The sequence below is a fragment of the Salmo trutta genome, chromosome 35 (assembly GCF_901001165.1).
Source record: "Salmo trutta chromosome 35, fSalTru1.1, whole genome shotgun sequence".
Lineage (NCBI taxonomy): Eukaryota > Metazoa > Chordata > Actinopteri > Salmoniformes > Salmonidae > Salmo > Salmo trutta.
In genome coordinates, this window is record NC_042991.1 from 30,040,868 (window position 1) to 30,066,563 (window position 25,696).

General features: G+C 43.1%; 2 protein-coding genes across 2 annotated transcripts; one reads left to right on the top strand and one right to left on the bottom strand.

Moving 5' to 3' along the window:
- Window positions 1-818: 818 nt before the first annotated feature.
- LOC115175041 (rho-related GTP-binding protein RhoB-like) lies at window positions 819-2,715 on the top strand. Its single transcript, XM_029734181.1, has one exon. The coding sequence runs from the start codon at window positions 1,031-1,033 to the stop codon at window positions 1,619-1,621; it is 591 nt and encodes a 196-aa protein (XP_029590041.1). The 5' UTR covers window positions 819-1,030; the 3' UTR covers window positions 1,622-2,715.
- Window positions 2,716-9,331: 6,616 nt separating this feature from the next.
- On the bottom strand, window positions 9,332-25,077 carry LOC115175038 (apolipoprotein B-100). Its single transcript, XM_029734171.1, has 26 exons — window positions 24,947-25,077; window positions 24,578-24,622; window positions 23,420-23,532; window positions 23,139-23,284; window positions 22,759-22,906; window positions 22,144-22,296; window positions 21,509-21,633; window positions 21,291-21,376; window positions 20,673-21,123; window positions 20,431-20,548; window positions 20,165-20,311; window positions 19,680-19,921; window positions 19,352-19,574; window positions 19,058-19,231; window positions 18,755-18,958; window positions 18,386-18,553; window positions 17,916-18,121; window positions 17,628-17,810; window positions 17,386-17,516; window positions 17,087-17,282; window positions 16,794-16,966; window positions 16,476-16,651; window positions 16,241-16,356; window positions 15,731-16,104; window positions 10,782-15,478; window positions 9,332-10,652 (listed from the first exon to the last, which is right to left on the bottom strand). Exons 1-26 carry the CDS (start codon window positions 24,999-25,001, stop codon window positions 9,561-9,563), a joined length of 9,942 nt encoding a protein of 3,313 aa, XP_029590031.1. The 5' UTR covers window positions 25,002-25,077; the 3' UTR covers window positions 9,332-9,560.
- Window positions 25,078-25,696: the final 619 nt, after the last annotated feature.

Below are 25,696 nucleotides of genomic sequence, written 5' to 3' on the forward strand. Positions count from 1 at the left end.
CTAGTGCCCTCCCTGCAGCCTATTATGCATATTGTACGTTAATTAGACCCGCGTATAGTACGTTAATTAAACCCGCTATTTGCAATTATAATACAATATAAAATAATACCCACTCATACATTCTCAATTATTGACATGTGGTAGCATATGCATGATTTATCCGTATCAGTAAAAGTACTCTAGGGAGTCGTTTCAGTAAATGCTGATCAATATTTTTCATGACGGTTAATGAATATGACAATGATTGTTATAATTCTATATGTGTAACTAAAGCCGACGAAGACACACTTTCCTATGCTTCTATCTCTATGTAAATGAGAGAGGGGGGTTATGGGGAGCATAGATCTTCCTGTGCTAAGGCCCTGAACAAGAAAAAACGTGGCCTATGGAATTGTTATCTTGGGAGTTGATGGCCAGTTGAAATATTTTAGTATCAGTATGGTCGAAACCTTTTCTGCCCACTGTACTATAGCCTATTGTAGGCTACAGTTTAGGACAGTCCTGTGTGTTTGACAGAAGGATAAACTACTGGCATATGCCCATGTCAAATGTTTTTTAATAAATTAAATTGAATTATGAAACATTTATTGAAACATTTTTTATGGTGTATGAAATATCCCAAAATCATATTGCCAAATTATAGTTGAGCTCTGATTCTATAGAGCTGGTCCCAGGTCAGTGTCTGGGCGAGACATGATCCTCGTGATTACGACCCTCCTCTACCGACAAAGCAGGTCTGGGATCCAATCACCTCCTTCTTTCGAAATAATGATCTCACCGCCCTACTTCCGATTGGATTGCTATATTAGGAAAGCACCCATGCTCTTTATAAAGGAAACGCTTCAGTGGCTGGACAGGGAGCAAATAGTTGAGAAATATCGAATCCAGCGGAGAAACGCACACGGCTACGTTCAAGGAAGTTTAACCAGGCTCGTACTGCCAGAATCTGACTTCTTAGCTAACTCACAGTTCATACGTCATATTTGTTTAACAGTTAGGATCAAGGGAAAGTATCGGTTAAGAGCAGCAAATGGCAGAGATACGAAAAAAGCTGGTCGTAGTCGGTGACGGCGCGTGTGGAAAGACCTGCTTGCTGATTGTGTTCAGCAAAGACGAGTTTCCTGAGGTCTATGTGCCAACTGTATTTGACAACTATGTGGCCGACATTGAAGTGGACACCAAGCAAGTCCAACTAGCACTGTGGGACACGGCTGGACAAGAGGACTACGATCGCCTTCGCCCGCTGTCCTATCCGGACACTGATGTCATCCTGATGTGCTTTTCCGTGGACAGCCCGGACTCCCTCGAAAACATCCCCGAGAAATGGGTGCCAGAGGTAAAGCACTTTTGTCCCAACGTACCCATTATTTTAGTTGCCAACAAAAGAGACTTGCGCAACGACGAGAATGTTAGGAGCGAGCTGTCCAGAATGAAACAGGAACCAGTGAAAACAGAGGACGGGCGCGCCATGGCCATGCGCATTGGTGCATATGACTATTTGGAGTGTTCTGCTAAAACGAAGGATGGTATTCGGGAGGTGTTCGACACTGCGACACGTGCTTCTTTACAGAAGAGATCAAAACCCTCCAGCGGTTGTCTGAACTGCTGTCTGTTGTTGTGAATGAACTGCTAACGTGAGCAATAATGTATCTTACGTTAATGTACGGCTGCCAACACCACCAAGACCTGTTGTCATTGTGCTTGAAAAGATGCATGACCAAGTCTGTCTTCCATTAGGCTAAAGACTTTATTTTGAGCCGGTAGCCATGAGAAATGTAATAATCCTCAGATTGTGGATCATCTTGATCTATTCACCTGATCCCTTAATTGACTCGAATACATACTCTAATACAAGTAGCCTACAACTGACGATTCTAATTTACTGAATAAATACATTTGTCAAGCATTCCGGATGCTGCCTGAAATGATGCTGTAGGCTTTGAGGATATTGTTCCAAGGAGCCTACTTGAGTGTCGGGTGCCAAGGCATGTTGACATGCAACCAGTTAGTCACGAAACGTGGTGATGCCTTCAACGCCACGTACATTTACATAGACAAAAACCTACACTTCCCTTGTCTGTCACGAATGTTGAATACAATTTATATTTCAACTTAATCTGCCGATTGTGTGGTATTGGCCCTTCAGCTGGTCGACATTTGAGACAAAATATCCATAGGGACTTATTATTAAACCAACTTCAAAACGCAGGTCTGTGTGTGGCAATCAAGATGTTTGCTCATGAACAAAGGCATGTGCACAAGACAGAAGTACATGCACGTGATGTATGCATGATAACCGGTGTTTACATGGATTTGTACATGTGCCAGGTGATAGAAATTTCAACTTCAGTACCAGCACTCTAAAAAGTCTAGATATTTGCCTCAAATTTCAAGCAGCTGAAGGACCAATCACACAGGCAACCGGTAGAATAAATTCAAACTTAATTTATTCAACATTCTAGGTTGTAAGGAACATTTCCATGATTGTTTGTTATGATGCTTTCCTAATGTTTTTAAAAGGCGTGTGTCATTGCATTAACATGACAGGGACACCACTGCAGCACTGTGTAAAGCATGAATGCTATTATTTCACATACTGTATATGGAGGAGTTTCAAAAGATCCCCAAAGTGCAATATTTTGTCTTAGTTTCATGTTTGTCAGTTTCTATTGTTTTATGTTTCTAAATAATAAAGATATGATTAGAATGTGTAAAGCCTACTGCCAATGGAATTATATTTGTATGGCCTGCTGCTGTGGAGGTAAACTGTAAATGCACATGGGAAAACCTAATTATTTGACTTTTTGCATAATTATCTGTCCCACATGGGAAATTTCATAGTGGATCATCATATAAACATTTAACGTAAGTCAGGAATTTAAGGTCACCATTACAGGGACATTAAAATGTGAAAAGGATCTCTCACCCTTGACTTATGGGTCTGGTGTTGTTCAGGGTCACAAAGCAATCCACTTATGTAATGCAGCTATAGCTTATTGATAGCAGCAGTTAACCCACATCCTGCATATTTTCACTCTCTCACAGCCTTGTTTTGGATAAATAGCATCACAATTCAGGACAACACAAACTACCTCTGATGCAGAAAGGGGTTAGGTGGTATGGAAAGCTATTTTAACAGCTATCAAAATAATTAATACAGTAAAATAAATTATATATTGGAAATAGTATTACAGCACAAGGGGATGAAATGAGGACAGAAAACACAAAGGCACTGTTGTAATATGGGGGGACTGGGTGAACAGGAAGACTGGGAGACTGCTTTCCATCACAACCCAACCACACACAATTGACTGGAAGCACTGGTAGGCCTATTAAATGTGATGGTGGTCAGCTTAGTGGTTTAGGACTATAATGACACACAATTCTGTCCCCTTCTATTCTGTCTCCATTATTGGTTTAAATCAGGGAGATAGCAAGTGTGTTTCTATAATTGATTATTTTGCGATGTTTCTATCAAGAGAACTGTCAGGATATTACGGTGCAGTGGAGGAGGGATGAAAAACATTATGCATGAAAAACAGAGGGGGACTTTTGTAGCACACCTCATTTCTTACATGCCCAGCCAGGTTACAGAGGAAGGTGAAAGGAATTCAATTTAAAGCAACAAAAATGAGTTGCACAGTGAATGTTTGAGAAGGCGCTCAGTTAATAACAAGACATCTTGATGTGTCTTTGTCAGTGTCTCAATAAACCCTGTGTTTTATTGATGTTTTTGGTGCTCTACCTTTACAGTACCATGTTAAAATGGCCTTTAAATCAACATACAGGTGATGGGTGGGACCTATTTTCAGCTGTTTAATTCTCAGTAATCAACTTTTTGAGAACTATAAGAAATATTTTTATTCACATCTTTAAAAAGTACAAATATCCACGTGTATAATGTGTGAAATGATACTTGGGGTCAACTAGTCATATGTCCACAGAAAACATTGTTATTACAATTTGGTAACTACGTACAGTACCAGTCAAAAGTTTGGACCCACCTACTCATTCAAGTTATTATTTTTTTTTTTTACTATTTTTTACTATTCTACATTGTAGAATAAAGCAGAAGACATAATTATTTAATGACACATATGGAATCATGTTGTAACCATAAAAGTGCATTCTCTCAACCAGCTTCATGAGGTAGTCACCTGGAAGCATTTTCAATTAACAGGTGTGCCTTGTTAAAAGTTAATTTGTGGAATTTTTTTCCTTCTTAATGCGTTTGAGCTTATCAGTTGTGTTGTGACAAGGTAGGGGTGGTATTCAGAAGATAGCCCTATTTGTCAAAAGACAAAGTCTGTATTATGGCAAACGCTCAAAAAGCAAAGAGAAACGACAGTCCATCATTACTTTAAGTCAGTCAATCTGGAAAATGTCAAGAACTTTGAAAATTTCTACAAGTGCAGTCGCAAAAACTATCAAGCACTATGATGAAACTGGCTCTCATGAGGAGCGCCACAGGAAAGGGAGTCCCAGAGTTACCTCTGCTGCAGAGGAGAAGTTCATTAGAGTTACCAGCCTCAGAAATTGCAGCCCAAATAAATGCTTCACAGAGTTCAAGTAACAGACATCTCAAAATCAACTGTTCAAAGGAGACTGTGTGAATCAGGCCTTCCTGGTCGATTTGCTGCAAAGAAACCACCACTAAAGGACACCAATAAGAAGAAGAGACCTGCTTGGGCCAAGAAACACGAGCAATGAACATTTAGACTGGTGGAAATCTGTCCTTTGGTCTGATGAGTCCAAATTTGAGATTTTTGGTTCCAACCGTCGTGTCTTTGTGAGACGCAGAGTAGGTGAACGGATGATCTCCGCAAGTGTGGTTCCCACCGTGAAGCATGGAGGAGGAGGTGTGATGGTGTCGGGGTGCTTTGCTGGTGACCCTGTCAGTGATTTATTTAGAATTCAAGGCACACTTAACCAGCATGGCTACCACAACATTCTGCAGCGATACGCCATCCCATCTGGTTTGCGCTTAGTGGGACTGTCATTTGTTTTTCAACAGGACAATGACCCAAAACACCTCCAGGCTATGTAAAGGCTATTTGACCAAGAAGGAGAGTTATGGAGTGTTGCATCAGTTGACCTGGCCTCCACGATCACCCGACCTCAACCCAATTGAGATGGTTTGGGATGAGTTGGTCCGCAGTGCAGTTGGTAACTCCTTCAAGACTGTTGGAAAAGCATTCCAGGTGAAGCTGGTTGAGAGAATTCCAAGAGTGTGCAAAGCTTTCATCAAGGCAAAGGGTTGCTACTTTGAAGAATCTAAATCTAAAATATATTTTGATTTGTTTAACAATTTTTTGGTTACTACATTATTCCATATGTGTTATTTCATAGTTTTGACGTCTTCACTATTATTCTACAATGTAGAAAATAGTACAAATAAAGAAAAACCCTTGAATGAGTAGGTGTGTCCAAAATGTTGACTGGTGCTGTATATCCAAGTAGTATTTCATTTTTATAGGAGACAAACACTGGCCAATAAAACTTAAATGATGCTGTGTACATTACTGTGCTTTATGTGGTGGGAGCCTGGGAGGGTCTCCACAGATGACAGCATTGGAACATCCATTGGAGACATTTTACAATTTCCTTTCTTTCCTTTCCCCCTGACCCCCTCCAAGGACAGCAGGGGTCTTTTGTGCAACATAACGATCTTGTTGGAGTTGGTTTTTTGCTTTTTTTTTCTCGGTTGCAATTACTTAAAAGTCACATTCTTTACTATAGAGTTCTGTTGCTGGACCCTTTATTTATGTTCAGGATAGGACACAATGTACCCTCTCGATCTCTTTCATATACCATTTCTTCCTTCCTCCCTTTACCATATATAATCATGTATGATTTAATTCTTCCTGAAGGATAGGCAGAAAACATGCTTTTCATTGTTAAAAGAAGTTTAAAGATAGCTATTGAGTCTGGTTCGAAATGGAGGAAGTCTGCCTTCGGATACTACGATCTTAAATGTTCCAATAATGAGTTTTTTTCCCATGTAAAAGGCAAAGTAGAGGACATTTATTTGGTAGGGACTGTCCAATTTTTTTTAAATCTCAGTCCTAGATAAATTCATCAACAAAAGTAAACAAACTGAAGTATGTAACATTACGCTGCATAATCTCTGCAATAATACATAGATTGGTGCATCTGTGCATTTGCAGGTTGATTTAAACCAAAACCTAAACTCAGCAAAAAAAGAAACGTCCCTTTTTCAGGACCCTGTCTTTCAAAGATAATTTGTAAAAATCCAAATAACTTCACAGATCTTCATTGTAAAGGGTTTAAACACTGTTTCCCATGCTTGTTCAATGAACCATAAACAATTATTGAACATGCAGCTGTGGAACGGTTGTTAAGACACAAACAGCTTACAGACGGTAGGCAATTAAGGTCACAGTTATGAAAACTTAGGACACTAAAGAGGCCTTTCTACTGACTCTGGAAAAACACCAAAAGAAAGATGCCCAGGGTCCCTGCTCATCTGTGTGAACGTGCCTTAGGCATGAGGCAAGGAGGCATGAGGACTGCAGATGTGGCCAGGGCAATAAATTGCAATGTCTGTACTGGGAGATGCCTAAGACAGCACTACAGAGAGACAGGACAGACAGCTGATTGTCCTCGCAGTGGCAGACCACGTGTAACAACACCTGCACAGGATCGGTACATCCGAACATCACACCTGCGGGACAGGTACAGGATGACAACAACAACTGCCCGAGTTACACCAGGAACGCACAATCCCTCCATCAGTGCTCAGACTGTTCGCAATAGGCTGAGAGAGGCTGCACTGAGGGCTTGTAGGCCTGTTGTAAGGCAGGTCCTCACCAGACATCACCGGCAACAACGTTGCCTATGGGCACAAACCCACCGTCGCGCTGGACCAGACAGGACTGGCAAAAAGTGCTCTTCTCTGACGAGTCGCGGTTTTGTCTCACCAGGGGTGATGGTCGGATTCACGTTTATCATCGAAGGAATGAGCGTTACACCGAGGCCTGTACTCTGGAGCGGGATCGATTTGGAAGTGGAGGGCCCGTCATGGTCTGGGGCAGTGTGTCACAGCATCACCAGACTGATTCTTGTTGTCATTGAAGGCAATCTCAACGCTGTGCGTTACAGGGAAGACATCCTCCTCCCTCATGTGGTACCCTTCCTGCAGGCTCATCCTGACATGACCCTCCAGCATGACAATGCCACCAGCCATACAGCGCGTTCTGTGCGTGATTTCCTGCAAGACAGGAATGTCAGTGTTCTGCCATGGCCAGCGAAGAGCCCGGATCTCAATCCCATTGAGCACGTCTGAGACCTGTTGGATCGGAGGGTTAGAGCTAGGGCCATTCCCCCCAGAAATGTCCGGGAACTTGCAGGTGCCTTGGTGGAAGAGTGGGGTAACATCTCACAGTAAGAACTGGCAAATCTGGTGCAGTCCATGAAGAGGAGATGCACTGCAGTACTTAATGCAGCTAGTGGCCACACCAGATACTGACTGCTACTTTGGATTTTGACCCCCCCCCCCCCCCCTTTGTTCAGGGACACATTATTCAATTTCTGTTAGTCACATGTCTGTGGAACTTGTTCAGTTTATGTCTGTTGTTGAATCTTATGTTCATACAAATATTTACATATGTTAAGTTTGCTGAAAATAAACGCAGTTGACAGAGAGAGGATGTTCTGAATAGTACTAAAAATGAAAAGAATGGAACGTTTTAATTGGAAAAGCAATAGAGAAATCAAGGGAACAATTGCCGGCAGCAGGACCATCAATATCTAATCAATGGATCTCCATCCCCCTATGTGCCAACGGGTTTCCCATTTATATGACAAAGAGTAACATCAGACTGTTCTTGTAAATCACAGGGAAGTTGGGATATTAATACCAGTCGTCTTTATGGCTACTACGTATAACAGAGAATTGATCATTATAAACAAAGACCTCTAATGATCTCATAGTCCCTCAATTGAAAGCCTAACATTGAGCTAGCTAGGCCTACACCACAGTACAGCAACTCTCCACTATTTTCATCTACAACAACATAAAGTACACTACACTTGATACTCTGTTTAAACGCTCCAGTGAAGATGTTTAAAATTACAAATGGTTTTAAATTCAGGCCAATGAAATAGTGTGTGTACCAGGAACAGCAGTTCATGAGCTTGCATGCAAGAATTGAACCCATATATCAATTACACAGACAATATTCTACACAACTACACCGATGGATCACAGTGTGCTTCATGATCACAAAGTTGGTTGTCGTAATACATTTTACATTGACATTTTAGTCATTTAGCAGACACTCTTATCCAGAGCAACTTACAGGAGCAATTAGGCTTAAGTGCCTTGCTAAAGGGCACATCGACAGATTTATCACCTAGTCGGCTAGGGGATTAAAAACAGCGACCTTTCGATTAATGGTCCAATGCTCTTAACCGCTAGGCAACCTGCCACCCATAATAATAGTGACGGATGATGATATAGTTTTTGAAGTTCCATTAGGAGGGAGTTGAGGATTTTACCCACTGGCTTTACAGCACTGGGCATACCAGTATTATAACCAAGGACTGTGGAAATTACAATAAAACTTCTCTCCAGAGACACACTAGCAATGAAGTCCTTTTTGTCTGCCATAGTCTATATTTAGACCATAGGATTTCATTCAACTTAAGGGTGGGCATGTTTGTTGGAAGAAAGTTACATCAGAGTGTAAAAGATGGAATGCCATAAGATTGTAAGGTTATTAATTACCTGATGAATACAAATGTGATGATGCAGTGAAATATCTTAATATTGTTCGGTGACGTACTGTGAAGGACAGTATGTTTTGATAGTTAAGAGAGTGTGTTGTAAAAGTTTTTATAAATTCCTTATTGTTCTGGCTTTTGAACAAGTTTGTGTCAGGCTGTATAATCCCTCATATTAAGAAATAATTCAGTTTCTTTCTCATATTTAGTGTATGAATCCTAGGCATTGGAAACACGCAATAGGTTTTTGGCTGCAACAGCATCTTCTTTAGGGCTACTGAAATATTGCACTGTGTAAAAGTAAAACGTTTAAGTAAAATGTATAGTTGTTGTATTTTAGCTAATTATATTTATAAATAGATCAAGTACATTAAATACATAACAGTGTATTATAGTGTATTACCATAGTACATTTCATTTAATTAAAAAGCTTTGTTTCATAAGGTATTTGACCAAAATCAGAGAGACCCACCAAGGACCCAAGACAACATAGGCTTGATCTGTTAATGTTATTGATTGTGGCCGAGCAAGATAGATGCAAGGTTATGAATGGGTGGGGAGTGATATAGAAAAATGAATCTCGTCATTTTCGTCAAATGGTCTTTTATTCATGTTTTTCTTTCAAGTTTTAAAAAAGAACAAGACACATAGGGAGCAAAATGAAACCAGTCAAGTTGGCTGTCTTAACTTGTGAATAATAAACTAAATTAGTAACTTACAAAAAATAAATGGAAATTCATTATAATATGAATAGGCTACATGAGAATAACAGTTATGTTTGCAAGGTGAAAGCCAATGAATTGGGCATATATGTTTTACATGTCAAGCTGAGCAATGAATGGAATAGGAATTTCAATGTCTATCTGTTTGTCACTCACTGTCACAAAAGGCTCAGCATTTCTGGTAATGTCCTGAAGGAACTCAGTGACCTTGGTGTGGATGGCATTAATACTCTGAATCATGGAGTCAATCCAAGACTGGATGTCAGCGTTGAGCTGCTCAATGGACATTTCAGCAAAGAGGTCGCGATATTCTCGGATAATTCTCTTGGCTTCCTCGATCTGCTGTGCAATATCAGACATGGCATGGGTGTCGATGGCTTCGCTGAAGACGTCACTCATCCACATGGTGAGTTTCTCCACATCCTGAGATTTCAGGGAGACAATGAGCTCTTCGATTTTCGTCACGGTTAAGCGCAGGAATGCAGACAGCCTGCTCACAATATCCTCCAGAGGGACATCTCCGACTCTCTTCACAATGATGATCACCTGCTCCTGAATCTTCTCAATGGCAGCCATAAGGTCATCCAGGATTTCTCTCCCGCTGACCAGGTTGCTGGAGCCGGGAAGAGTGAATTTGATGTTTCTGATCTGTTCAAGGAGAGCTGCACCGTGGGAGGCAAAGAATTCTGGAACCTTCTTGATAGCTTCCTCAATCAATTCAGCAAAGAATCTACTCAGTTTCTGGTAGGCCTCAAGACCGGACATCTTTCCCTCAAGTCCAGGCATCTGGAACTGGGTCTCTCTAAGGAACTTGATGGCAGCATCGAGCAAAACCTGAACATTCTTCTGGTACTGCCTGAGGACGAACATGATGCTGTCGGAGAGCTTGTCTGTGATGGGTGTAAGGTCCATAGCTGCAATGTTTTCTGCAGCCCTCTTGTAGATGACCTTGCCCTGATCCGTGATCTGTTCTATGCTACCCTCAAGTTTGTCGGCTATCTTCTGGGGAACAGACAGGATATCCTCCATGTAAACTGCTGACATGATCTCAGGCACCTTCGCCTTCACTACCAGGAGCACCTCAGTGGGAACCTCCATATTCCAGGTGGTCTGAACGTTCAGCTTCTCAGAGTTGATCACAGACATTTTCAGGGCCATGATCTCCACATCAGTGGTGGGTTCAGACTGCATGAGAGAATGAAAACAGAAACAGAAATAGGTGAGTGAAACAGCATTGTAACATGCTCTACATGGCTGTCATGAACACATTGCAAACAGTACTTATCAAGTCATTGAAATGTACACGAGTCTTACCGGGTATCTGCCGTAGAGTCTTCCTTTCACTTGGGCTGGTTTCTTGGCCTGCAGCTGGAGTCCTAGGAGTCCGGCATTTGGAGAAGACACAGAGATGATGAGGCCTTCCTGGGCATTTCCAAAGACCTCCTGGTTGACTTCCAGAGTCCAGAGGGTAGGGACATTGACCTTAGCTGTATTTGTGATGGAGGCATCCATACCGTCGCTATTGAGGCTGATGGTGCTGTCATGGCTGCCCTCAACACACATGGCTTCCAAATTCAGGATAGAGGCCAGTTTCACTCCATTGTTCCTGTTCAAGGTGGCGGTACCATCAATCTTGGCCTTCAGAGCATCAAACTCAGAGGTGGAGGAAGCGTCAAATCGGACAATGATGTCATCCTGATTGAGGACAGCAGCATTTGCCTTCACTGTCAGCACAGCTGTCTTCATGGAGAACTCGTAGGTCAGGTCACCGAAGACAGGGATCATGATGTTGCTCTGCATTTTTGGCAGAGTGATTTTTGGCAGGGTCAGCTTGCTAAGTGCAGATGGAACATGCATAGTAGGCATTGTGATGAGACTGAAGTCAGGCACAGGAATGGTGAAACCAGACACTTCAATATTCAGCACTGGAACTATGTGTGCCGGAACAGTGAGAGTTTTGGGTAGCTCAATGTTGTATTTCTCGTACTCTGCCTTTGCCTGGTCAAATGAGGTAGAGAGAATGGCAACAGCCTTGTCCCTTCCAACGATCATGTTCTTGTTCAGACTTCTGGTGTGCTTGTTGATGGCATTGAAGATTGGCTCCATGTCAATGCCAATGGTGATCATCTCAGGGTTCTTCTTGTATATGAGCTTGGTGTCCATGTCAAAGGTCTGCTGAGGTGTGGTCAAGAGCACACTCAGACCGGTGTCCTCCCACAGAGAGAACTCAGTCCTACCTATGAATTCTACAGCTCTCTTGGGAATGGAGATAGGTTCCCTCAACGCATCAAGGTTCACTTCTCCATTGACCTGGGCGAAGACGTGGATTTCCTGCTCACCATTGTCCATTGTGAAGTAGTGTGAGTATTTGTACTGGTTGAATCGTGCCAGTCCAGTCCAGCTAGCCTGCTGCACTCCAGAGTTGAGGGTAAAGGCAAAGTCATTCTGAAGATCAATCTTTCCAGTCAGCTTGAAGGGAAGAGCAACCTTGGTGTTTTCCTTGTTCTTGGTGTCAAACACAAACTCATAGGGTGTAGCGATGAAGTTGACTGAGTTGGAAATAATTCCCTCAACTTTGCCTACCAGCTCTGTGTTGCAGTAGGCAGTTACCTCAATTTTCAGATCCTGCATCTTAGCCTCTGCTTTCAGCTCAGCAACACTGCTCTTGATAAAGGGAGTTTCGGTCTCAGTGTTGGCGTCAATGATGATGTGACTGAAAATGCTGGCTTCAGCATTCACATTCTGCTTCATTTTCAGGTTGTTGGTGTCGGTTGCCCCAGTGAAGATCAGTTTGACAGTGTTGAGGGTCATTACAATCTGCATGTCGTACTTCTGGGTTCCTTCATCGGAGTAATCCTGGATGGCAGATTTACCGTTTCCCTCATTGGTAAGAGTCAGAGTGACAATGCCACCTTCCAGGAGAGCAACTGCCTTCTGGGTAATTGCAGCCTCGCTGAAGATGTTGAGAAATGGGAGGTTCACATTGTGGTTGTAGGTGGTCTCCAGTGTGGTAGAGACTCCATTCTCCATGTCGAAGAAGGCATTGCTAACCAGCTCGGCGGTGTAGGGCTCAGTAGTGGCCTTGGCATTGGTCTTGGAGGAAGCCTGGACTGATGTGCCGTAGAAGGCAACTGTTCCTTGGTGGTCCACAGAGAACTCCGTGTGCATGATCTTGATGTTCTCAGAGACAGACAGGTGGCTCATCTTGGGCACAGCAATGTCAACTTTGGCATCCAGGGTGTAGGCGAGCAGATCAAAGGTAGAAGTGGCCTGAGATTTGAGGACAGCGTAGAACTCTGGTGTCACTTCGGTAGTTGTGGCATTCCGGAACTCAGCATTGGTGCTCATACTGTAGTCAGGTGAGATGACACTGAACTCTCCGTTGAGTTTTCCGAAACAGGGGACCCTGCTCAGTTCGATGACTTTCTGTTTCAGCTCCTCGGCGAATGTGTCATAATCAAAAGACCTGATCTTCTCGGTCAGTCTATCGAAATAGACACTGATGTTGTCTACCATTTGCTTGAAGTCAAAGGCATTCAGTTCATTTACAAACTCATTCACATGTGCCATGATTTTGTTCAGCACGACTTGGATATCAATAGACTTAAGAGCATTGCTTGCTGACTGAATGTGTTCTCTGAGCTGGTAGGACTTCATGATTTCCACAACCTCATCCATGATGTTCTCAACCATCTTTTCAACCTCGTAATTGGACAGGATCTCTTCAATTTTGGTGTAAACAGCATTCATCTTGCCAGTGATGTCATTTTTCTTGATCCACCTCATAATAGTGTCCCTGATTGACTTCAGGACATTCATGATTTCTTCAGTGGGAATCTTGGCCATCAGTGTAGGAATGTGGATATCAATGCAATTGATGAAGTTCTTCAGGTCCTGAATGAACAGGTTGATGTCGAAGCTCTCAACAACTTGTTTCAGTTCACCCACTTTCCCCTGGATCTTGGCTCTAATTTCGTATTTGGTGTCAATATCCAGCAGCAGGCCTTTGCTGTTTTCCATCGTCATCATCGTGGCAATTTTGACTTGTTCAATGACTGCAGGGAGATGCTCAACAAATGGCAGCTGAATGAAATGGCTGTCAACATTCTTCTCGTACTTCAGGGAACCAGAGATGGCGTATTCCTCGTTTTCACTGGCCTTGTTCAAGATGGTGGTGAAGACTGCTCCTCTCATCTCCATTCCCATCGTTTCAGCATTGTTCACGGCGCTAAGCTCTTGGTTGAATTCATGGTTATTCAGTTTGGATGTCATCTTCATTGAGGCATACTGCTCCTGAGGAGTCAGACGACTGGTGATCTTGTTGTCCAGGTTGGTCTTGACAGAGTCTCCATTTTCCAGCTGGAGGCTGGTGGAGGCCTTGCATTCGTGGGAGTGGGAGAAAGCCAGGGGCTCTGCCTTCAACAGGAACTGGTTGAACAGCTCAATGTTCTGAATTCCAAACATATTCGGAGTTCCGTTGGAGTTGAATAGAGCAGAAATGTCAACCATGAATGGCTCAGCGACCACGTTGACAGTGCTGTCCAAGTTCAGTGCTTGAGAGTTGATGCTAGCCACGCTGTTGAACTTTGTGGACAGACCAGCAACCTCGAGGTCAGCGGTGTGTGTCATCTGAGAGAGTGCATATTTTCCATTGGTGTTGCACTTAGCAGTGGTGGTCATGTCAGCAAAACTGACCTCATAAGTGTGCTTGAAATTGGCCTCTTCGGAAGAGACTCCCTTCAGGCTGCCGGTCAGTTCCATCTTGTAATCCTCTACCTTGAACATAGCCTCGTTGACAAAGTTAATCTCTGTGATCTTGAGGTCGTTTTTCACGTTCACAGCAACACCCAAGCGCTGAATGTCGACAGAGATGTCGTGCTTGTAGGTGTTCTCCTTGTTGAAGAAGTTCTCGGTCTTGGAGCGGAGGGCCAGGGATTTAAGAGTGAGAGTCAGGCTGTGTGTGTTCTCAGTCTCCATCTGATACAGTTCAGCGACCAGCTTGTTGGTGAGGGCCAGGCCGTCTTCATTCACCTTCAGGTTCACTCTGTTCATGGTGTTGGCATCGAAGAGATTGCCCTTGAAAATGCTGTTTAGGTAGACCTCAGAGCTTGCCACTTTCCCCTCCAAGTTGAGGTCGGCGGTGGTCTCCCCAAAGGCCCCCTTGGTGTTGACAGACACATGGGCCCCGGTGGTATCGACTCCACCATTGAAGACATTCTCGAAGGTTATGGGGCTGCTTTGGGCGGTGGTGGTGGCACTTGTTGCTAGACCTTCCTGGTTCATCGTCAGAGCAGCCTTGTGGAAGGCGCGGCTGCCGAAGATGTTGACGGAAGCGTCTGCATTGATCTCCAGGCTGGCGGGGTTCAGGGCTCCAGAGAGCAGGGAGTAGGCACGATTCTCGGTATCATCAGCCTGGTTTTCTACCCTGATGATGGCTTCATCCCTGGAGGCAGTGAAGTCCACTTTGCTGCGGATCATTTTCTCTTCAGCCTTGGTCACAGAGTCGGACTGGATCGTCAGCTGGGCCTCTTTGTAGCTGATGCTGAACTTGGTGGTGTGCTTAATGGGGTCGTTGTTCAGGTTGGTCTTGGACTCAATCAGAAGCTGCTCATTAGCATAGCCGGCCTTGAGCTTGTTGACAATCTCCAGGATTGGGGAGTTCACCCTCAGTGTGGACTCGGCTCTGGCTTCTTTCTTCATGTGTTCGAAAGAGAAAGACTGGGAATAGGTGGTGCTGGCAGTCACGGATCCAAGGGTTACACTACCATCCATGTTAGCATCTCCAATGAGCATGTCAGAGGCCAGAGAGGCCTGTGAAGTGATGTCCAGGGATGTCTGCAGACCCAGAGGGCTGAAGACCTGAATCTTGTGGTTGCCTGTGGCTCTCACTTTGTCTGACATACTGACGGTTTCCATTACCTCAAAGCTGGTGTCAATGAGCTTGTGGCTAAGGGAACCATTCAAAATCGCATTCAGAGAGTCTTCTGGCATGTCAGTGATGAGGGCAGTTCCTGTAATGAGACAAAACAAGGAACATGAAGTCACTATAGTACACACAAGGTAAATCAGTCAAACTGACTCAAGGTAGGTTATATTGTATGATCTAATTTGAAGTCATTATGTAACATGTTTCTTCCTTTCCAAACATGATAAAATGGCAATCTGTAAAACTACTAAACATTTCTGATTTGGAAGTTCAATGAACTTTTGTTAAGGTTATAAAAATCAAAAAGGCAAAAAAAAAGTTAAGAGAAAAGGTTTACCTTCAGATGTGAAAGCGAGGAGTTCAATGGGACTGTCAGCCACCACCTTAAACTTGGCAATGTAGCTGGGGGTCTCCACAGAGTTGTTGCCACCGGAGACCATTCCCTCCCAGTTATAGTAGTTGCTGTTCACCTTAGCAGACACTTCAACCATTCCGAAGAGTGGCACAGTGAGCTTGTAGTCGTTGGGGATGGAGAAGGTGGGGACCTGGACCTCCTTGGAGGCAAGCTCCAAACCGACCTGGGGCACGGACAGATGTGGGGTGGTCAGCATGGCAGGGATCCTCAGCTCCTCAGATGACTTTCCTCCGAATGGCATGGGGATGGTGATGGTGACACGGTCCTTGTTGAACTGGTATTTGAATGTGCTCTCACTGTTGAAGGAATGAAATAATGCAAATAGTTTGTTACTATCAGACTATGATACTGGACACTGACATCACATAGAAAATTACTAGGCTCTATAAAAATGAGACCCAAAAAGAGTTTACTGCTTTCAGATGTACTTACGATTTCAGGAACAGTCTTTCGGGCATTGTGGGCATCGCCAGCTCTGGCATGTTGTCCTTCAGTGTCTCAACCATGGGAACATCCAAGGTGATCTTGTCCATCCAAATGTTGACGGCCTGTTAAAAAACTATTTTGTTATGTGTTGATCTCCCACCATTGGTTTGACTTCTATGAAAGAATAAAACATGGAAAGAATTGAGGAGACTGTACGAAAAGGATTTGGGTGTTGTCTTACCTCAAGAGATTTGGTGAAGATGTGACGCAGTTTCATGTCGGTCTTGACCACCTGCTTGTCCAGGATGTCCTCAGAGAGCTGCTTCAGCAATGCTTGGAGGGCTTCGGTATGAGGGATGAGTTTTTGGATTTCAGAGCCCATGTCGGACACCAGCTGAACCTCAACCTTGTTCTCATCTAAAAGGAAAACATGTTGTATTATTAGTACATTCAACTTTGAACCTAATGTCCATTGCATACTAGTAAAATAAACATACCACATAAAGATAGACCTCCTCCCTACACAATGGTGTGTTATGAATTTGTAGAATCAGCGTACCGTATTTGAAGATGACTCCCTGAATGGAGGTGGTCTCGGGGAGCTTGATGTCGCTCCTGAGCTCCAGGGTGAGTTCCTCTGCACTCTTCATAGTGGCAGTGATAGCTGCGTCAGTCTTGAGGGCAGGGACAACCAGCTGGACCTGCAGCATACTGTCGCTCATGGCCTCAAGCCTGGAGGAAAGAAAACCATCAGAATCTCTTAGTGATTCAATTCATTTCCAACATGTGCTGATCTATGAAGACATGCACCAATGAATGTGGCTAAAAGGGAGGGCTTTTGCGTTTACTTACTTGGCGCGGCCAATTAGAGAGAGCTGAGGGATGTTCTTGTTGGTGATGTCGATGGTGATGGACTTTCCATTGGTCTCTGTGAGACCAATCCTGATTCCAGCCTCCACATCATAGTCAGGGATCTGGACGTTGGTGGTCAGGATGTTCCTGTTCCTGTTGTATTTCATGGTGGCAGTGGCCTCAGTGGGTTTAGCACCTAGGGAAACAAGGAGGAAGAGAGTGAGTTGATTTTAACCACTGATTCACACCAAACAGTATGAACCATAGGAAATGTAGTGCTTGGACAGAGATGTTCCTACCCTCCGCTCTCAGTGTCATCCTCACGGTGTCAACCTTCTGGCGTCCCTCCTTTCCCTCGCTGAGGAGGTCATAGGCGAAGGTGGCGGTGTACTCAGAGACCTCGCCAGTGGGCTGGATGTCAAGAGCAAACCTAGAACAGAGAGACTGTTGTTCAGTATGATGCTAGTTTGATCTTCAAACATGGTGCATTAGCAATATCCTTCCATAAACACATCCAGATTCCCTCAAATGTTGTACTTACTTAGTCTCTCCATTGAGAGGGAAATAAGGTGCAGCAGCGTTGTCACCAGCTAAGTTGTAACGGACGGTGGTGCAGTACTTCACTCCAGAGAAGAGAGGGCTGCAGTTCACGACGTTAGTCCTGCCCTCATCCATGGGGGGGATCAGAGTAGCCTGACCAGAGGTAACTGTCAGAATTCTGTTGCTGTTGTTGAAGAAGTGCAAAAGAACAAAAATTAACAAATCATATGAATTTTGATACATTTACTCAATTGAAAATGAGAATTTGTTTTGTTTGTTTTTTATGTACCTGACTATGAAGAGCTGGGTGGAGCCCTGAGGAGCAGGGATACCCAGCTTGATCTGGTTCTGCTCCATGGTGATCTTGGCGTTGACGGCGCTTTCGTGGTACATGTTGGTGTGCATCTCCACAACGGAGCTGGTAAACTCGGGGATGTGGACTCCCATCTGGGTCACAAACTCCACTCCCACAGAGGGCATGAAGGACACTTCCTGCTGTAAAAAGATTGCAGTGAGAGGAACATTACAAAACTCTTATGTATAAATGCCTTCATTATTATAAATGTTTCATATATTATTATTAAAAATGTTTATTACAAATGCTTGAGAATTTTTATAAATTTCTACAAACAATTCGATACAAATGTATTAATAGTATGAAAACTACTGTTACTGAAAACTCAACAAAAAAATGGAATTAGAATCTTGTGAAAGAATGTTGATTGAGTGCAGGAAGATAACAGAGAGTGAGATATTTACCATGTTGCGGTGAAAGCGGAGGCCTCCCTTAGCTCCAGGAGCAAAGGTACCGGACAGAGAGAACTTCAGAGGGAAGCCAGAGGCAGTTGACAGGGAGAACTTGTTGTCCATGAAGATGTAATGGGCGAACACTTCATTGTCAGTGCCTGCCACCATTTTCTGCATGAACTAAACCCAGGAAGAAATGTAATCAATGTTATAACAATAAATACATATAAAATATACCATTCAGCAGATGCTGTTATCCAAAGCGACTTAAAAGTCATACATTCTTGAAAAATGTTATAAACATTAAATTGTTCTTAGCAGGAAAAAACAAGAGGGTTCTTCACACTTGGAGGTACACATATATGTAAACATGTGAATTACCTGCGTGGGCATGTCCTTGAGGAGGATCTCAGCGTACATGGCTGCGTATTGGGCAATGCCCTTCAGCTCGCTGCCCTTGATGTATCCAAGCTCAGTTCCCATGATCCTCAGATAGGCCATGGCTTCAGGGGACTCCTGAGCCTGCAGATCCTTCGCCAGCTTGTTGAAGTTGCGGATAATCTCCCTCATGATGTTCTCTGGGACCTGAAGAAAAGATTTGAGAAGAGTTAACAATGACAATAGTAACACAAACTGAATGCAGTGGAGTAATAACTTTTTTTTTACAAGATGTGTGGTAATCACCTTTGTTTTCTCATTCTTCAATGGGGCAGCGAAGTTCTTCAGAACCTCGTTCACCTGGTCTGGCATCTTGTCTCCAGCCCAGTACATAGCCTTGGATATGGTGTCAGGGAAGAACCCGCTCTTTCCGAAGAGAGCTTCAATGGTTGGCTCAAAGTCTTTTCCCTCCATGCCAATCTATAGACAAAAAAACCCAACGAACAGTCAATTCAATGTAGAGTGGATATAACAAAATCACACTACAAACCTATTATTATGGGTTACTAGACATAAAAACATATTTCTGTTATTACATACCTCCCACATGTCCATGTTATAGCCGAAAGCCTTTAGGGTAGTCTCAAGCATGATCTCCTTGGGCAGTTGGCTGGTGGGATCAAAGATCATGTTTCCTTGCACGCTGGTCTTCATGTTGTTCATGGCAGCATCCATCTTGTAGTTGCGAGACATTGTAGTGTAGTCACCATGAGTGGTTGCCATGGTAGGGTCAGCGAGGACATCAAGGATCTTGTCGCCCAGCCTGGAGATTAGGATTACAGAATATTAAAGATCAGTACTAACACTAGATACTTAACTTTCTTGTATAATATTATGACAGTATGTTTCAGATGATATTTATACATACTTTATAGTCTCGGGGTCATTGGAGTGGATGATGTTGTAGATGTGAGAGGTCACGAAGGCCTTGACCTGCGCATTCTGCTCCTGGACGTCTGGTTTCTGCTCCTGCATCGACGCCTTCAGTATTTTCTTCACCAGCTCCAGGTCACTTGCCTCAGGTGTCCTCATCAGAATCAGGTAGGCTGCCAGTCTCTTCTGCACGGCACCCTTAGCGTATGAGCTCACCCTCTGGAGGTTAGAGCGCACCTGGAAAGGAAAAACCAAATGGCAGCTAATTAGTCAATGTATTCTTGAAAGGAGAATGTGTGCCATAGTATAGCAGTGCATGGCCCTTATTCACAAAGTCTCAGAGTAGGAGTGCTGATATAGGATCCGCTTGTCTATTTAGATCATAATGAAAAACATTATATGGGGACCTGATCCTAGATCAGCTCTCCTACACTCCTTTTTATTCCTTCAAGTTCACTTTGGAGTTTGTATATAGTTTACCTCATCGGTCACAGACATGCGCCTGAAGGCCTGGATGGCAGCGAGCTGGACCTGCAGGGTTGTGGTGGGCTGTCTCATGCACTTCAGCAGGGTGGTCTTCACGGTAGCATCGGCGGCCTCCATGGCTTCTCCTATGTTGCCAATAATCTGGAGTCCATTACAAATAAAGAGAGAGTCAGATAAGCAGTCAAAGAAGTCAAGCTTTCCATGTCATGTGATTAGGTGGGAGAAGAACCTAATTAGTTGAGCAACAGGTGACAACATACCCTCAGGGTCAGGAAGGTCAGCTCCTTTTCTCCAGCACAATCAGCACCCAAAAGGGAGGCAAGGAACTCAGACACAGCAGCGATCTCGGGGGTGACTTTGCCCTCAGCCTGGTAGAGCCTAGTGACACAAAACAAGAGGGTGGCAATGAACATTTGGACCATAATATTTATTAAACTAAATTGAAACCGTCAGTCATTGTCTATCAGTCAATAACCAAGTAGAGTATACATTTTGGACTTACTTTCTGACGACATTGCCTAAAGCAAACATGATGGGCTTGCTCTGTTTGTACTGAGCCATGCTGAGCATGTCTTTGACAAGGAGGCGGGAGGGGTTGGGCAGGAGTCCCAGGGCATAGACGGCGGCGTCGACTTCCATAGCGTCAGGCTCGAAGGTCCTGAGGTGCTGGAGCATGGCGCTGCTACACTCAGGGGTACCGCACTGGGCCAGGGCCTGCCAGGTCAGGGTGTCCGATACGGACACCATCTCAGGGACGGCAGGGCTCATAGTCTCACCCTTCAGTCCCCGGAGCTCAGACACGAGTCTCTGGAAGGTGCTGGCGCGCTGGTGGCCCTGGTTGGTCTCGGACAGGATGCTCAGTTCCCTCAGGGTGGCAAGAGCAGCATCTGCTGTCTGGACGGCAGCTTTGTCCTCAGCAGCCTCCATGGGTAGACCCTTGAGGTTGGCCTCATCTTTAGAGAGTAAGATAGAAGACATTTAGTTTTAAAGGTCATTCTGTAAAGGCCGCCTGGTACAGTACACATTCTGTTTATAATTTGGGTAAAAGATGAATTTTGTCCTGCTTTTCTATTTTTTTAAAGGTTGAATAGTAAAGGGAACAAAAAAATGAAATTCTTACTGTGGTTGAAAACTCTTTCGTTGATCTTGCTAGTCTCGAGGAGAGTCAAAGTCTGTTTGACCAGTGTTGACACTCCATACTCAGTCCTGCATTTAGGAAGAGGATTGAAGAACATGTGACGAATTCTAAACTGGCCAGGATAAAATCTGGGCTAACATCATTGCAGACTCAGTATTCTATTCATAGGATTAAACAGATTTGAAGTTGTCTGGATTTACTGGTGGGAGAAAGGCAGGAAGATGTGCTTCTCAGTGCAGGACCCAGCAGTCATGTGCTTCTTCTGGTTGTCAAACTTGTAGTTGCAAGTCTGGGTGCTGCTGATCAGCTTGGACAGTGGGTATTGCTGTTGACAGGGAAGCACAATTAAACACTTTGTCAGGAACAATAATCATCATGGGTTTATGGTGTAAATCAAGGTTCCCCAACTGACATGATTTTATTTGTCCCCCCCCAAGTAAAAAAAAAAAAAAAAAGAGTTAGTTATATATTTTTTAATTGTTGGACATAAAAGACTAAAAACACCAGCAAATCAGCTCCAAGTGATTTTCATTTGGGAAATCTGTTCCAAAGTATTTACAACAATAATAGAGAGATATATGTGAATGTATACAAATGTAAGCAATGATGACGTTTTAGTCAAATATTTTAATCTGTTTGGTCATCCTGCGGTAAATTTGCAGTCTACAAATGATTTGCAATTATGTTCGGGCCCCGTGACCATCCGCTCAAGAAAAAAATTGGCCCGCGGCTGAATCTATGATATTCTATTAAAATGTAATGCTTAATCGACCAAATGTTTTTTGTAAATGATCGCCATAAAGTTCTCTTTTTGCACGTTTTTCCCCCCTCTTACCATGCCAGAGATGATAGCCAGGGGGCTGGTGTGGTCCCTCTGGGCAATGAAGCTGTCGCATTTGGACAGGTCCCTGGTGACGGTGACGTCAGTGGCGATGTCTTCTTTGGAGTTGACAGCGAAGTTGGTGCCACAGACTCCATGAAGGGTGGCCTGAACGTTGAGAGAGTTTTTGTTAAAGTGAATGACGAACATACATCCATTTCGATTATAAGGTTAACCCAATATACTTCGGTATCTGTGATTCCTTGTCACATGACTGGTACCAAGAAGGATATCTACAAATTATAGATCAAGAATGGTCAACTCAATAAGATAGACCACAGATGGACACACAAAGTTTTGAGATGAAGCTATTAAGGACTTTGACCTGCAGCTTTATCTATGGTGCAGTCATTCTAGGTAGTCATTGTAACAACTTGTTGTTTGGTATTTATCACCCTAGATAGTGGCATCTTATCTGTTTATTATGTCATTTGTATCTTGATACATCACAAACAAAATCAAATTGCCTTGATGACCCAGACCTATATGGACCTGATGACTGTTATGTCACGTCACTGACTAATTGGCTGTGAGCTGGCAGGTGAGGAAATTGCCTTGGTCAGCTCTTACCATGTCCTTGTTCTTCTCTTCCTCCAAAGCAGGCACGATAAGGGCTGAGACAATTCCCCTCTTGATGTTTAAGATGGTGGTGGTCTCATCATCCTCAGGGAAGAGTTTCACACCTGTCTGTCCCTCAACCATGACCTTCAGGGAGTTCCTGGACAAGAAAGGAGTGATCATCTTACTTCGTATACTCTTATTCTGAAATGAAAAGGAATCTCCACACATTCAGGATCAATGCACAATTTTCTATTTATTTACATTGAGCTTTTGGTCATCAAACCTTCATCAGAGTGAACTAAGTATACTCTTGTTCTATCATCAAGGGTTATCAAGCAATAGAAAAGGTCTGTAAATCCCTGTGGGATAAGAGTGACGTGATAACGTACTTCGCCATGGCAGCCTGGAAAGCCTCAGCACCAGCAGCGGGCGCGAACACAGCGGAACCCTCTGTGTCGACGTGGACGACCTCGCTCAGGGAGCACTCTGGGGTGCGCAGGATGAAACTGCATGTTTGGGGCACATCAATTTCAACCTGTGAGAAGAAGGAGAAAAGGAACGGTCAGAGGACTGTCCCTTCAATGTCCCCTTCTGTAAGGGAGGAATGGAAGTTGAGTGAGAGCACGGAAGAGTTGCTGGAAGGCTCTGGGCTCAGCTGTCTGTCACGTACCTTGCAGGTTACTTTAGGGCCATTCTTGAGGTTGGTAGCTCCATTTACGCCATTAAGGGTCTCGGCTTCATACTGGTACAGAAATCTTCTGAAGTTCTTGAACCTCTTTGCCACTAAAAATAAGGGGGCATAAATTACTAACGTTGCAATTACAGTTATTAGCAAAAGGGGAGCAATACGTAGGGACATGTTATGAAAGACATCTAATCTCTTGTGAGATAAGGAGTTCTGGACTCTATCTTTCACATGATAAAATTGATAGTGTTGACTTTTGGCAAGTCAACATGACACTGATCGATGATCTCATTATAGAGTTCAAAGTCACACATTTCAGCTGAGACCAGTGCAAATTGAGTAGACCTAGGTGAAGTAGTGTTCCCTAGAACCGTTGTGAGTACTAGACTACAAGGAGTTGAAACAAAGATTTGCCTATTCCTCTATGGTTTTAACAAGCAGTGATAACTTCTCACAAAATCACTCTCCTTTTTTGTTTGATATCCTGTTTTGGGTTCTGATGACGTCAGAATTAGTGTACGTTAATTATCAGAATTTTACCAGAGAAAAAGCTAAGCGTCCTGTTCATTCACTCTTTTTAAATGTTTGCAAATTAAGTATTGTCTATAGGCTAATTCACAAAAATTCCATATCATAGTTGTATTGACACAACTCGCTTAGTATCTTAGTCTGGAAAAACATGTAGCTATTTTCATTGTAATCCTGGGGTGAAACTAAATAGCTACTGACAGTAGCTAGCTAGCAAAGTCAACCTGATAGTGATTGGTGATATCATCATAAGAGTTCAAAGTCACACATTTCAGCTGACCAGTGCAAGTTCAGTAGGCCTAGGTGAATTTTAGCAATGATCCCTAGAGTTGTTGTGAGTAGGCTACAAGGAGTAAACGTTATAATAAAGATTTTCTTATTCCACTATGGTTTTCGAGTGGAGTCTGGAAGAATACGTATTTTCATTGTAATCGTGAGGTAAAACAAAATCCCCTGAAGCTTGATTCCTAGCTAGCTAGCAATATGGTTGTTTCTCCTCTCTTCTCGTTGACATTTTGCAACTAACTAGTTGAAAACCGATTTTTCCCTAGAGACCATTATCTACTGGAAGAATACCTTCATCTAACATTTAAATAAATAAAAATATAAACTTACAGAGACAAGTTGGAGATTGTCCCTCAGAATTCCCAATATCTTGCTCTGTGAATAATGAAAATAAAAAAGGATTAGGAAAAAAGTTGAAATACCAGTGCACAGAACATGATCCATTACAGCAATTGTCTGTCTGTAAAATGTATTCAGAGTATCTGCATATTTTCATTATATATATAGGCCTATATGTCAATGACAATTAAAAAAAGTGTAAGTAAGCTACCCAGAATTAGTTATATTGTCTCTTGTTAAATGTAGCCCTATTTCAACACAACTGGATGCTTGCAGCACAAAACTACCAAAAGGTTGTGTAGAGAATGAAAATCATGTTTTAAAAATGGACCTCAAAAACAATGTGTAAATTGTACTTACGGGCCAAGGCATAGGTGCCTAGCAGCAGCAGAAGGCAGAGCTTAGTATCCCCCATGATGGGTTGGAAGAAGCTCTGTAAGCCTTCGGGATAGAAGAGGACTCTTCACTCTTTCAGTAAAGTTTGATTCCTCTGCTTTGGCTATCTGCTTTTATAGTTCTCACAACCCTCTTTCAGAGATCCAGTACTGCCAGAGTGCCGCCCTGGTTCCAGAGTTCAGGCAGTCCTTGTGGCAGGGCAAAGGTAGGCCTAACTCATTTCACAAACACTCCCAAGACTTGTCAGTCAGCACTGGACTTGATTGGACTCTCTGATTGTATTAGATTAGCTTTTTTATTATTATAATTTTCATTTTATTTACAAACTAAGGTTTTTCATGCTTTAGAAACAAGTGATTGAAGTAAGGGGTTGTAAAATAAACTTGTGTATTTTTTTAAACATTGTCACTGGTGCTCAAGCACTGTAGCACATTATTTATCATTGTTACATGTGATTTACTCTACACCTGTTCTGATATTTGTGTTGTATCGATTAATGTGGTCAGATGAGATTGGTGGCCTGCAAGTCACTCAGAACATGCCTACTAATATGAATGATCTACTCTACCAACCAAAATAGGTTAGTTGAATGGATAAACGTAATTGAAAAAAATTGTATTTCAGTCATTTGTTTGCTGTATGCTTAATTATACTTCCCTGAAATTCTATCTACAAGACCCTGAATGCTATTTTTCCAACTGAATATCATATGTA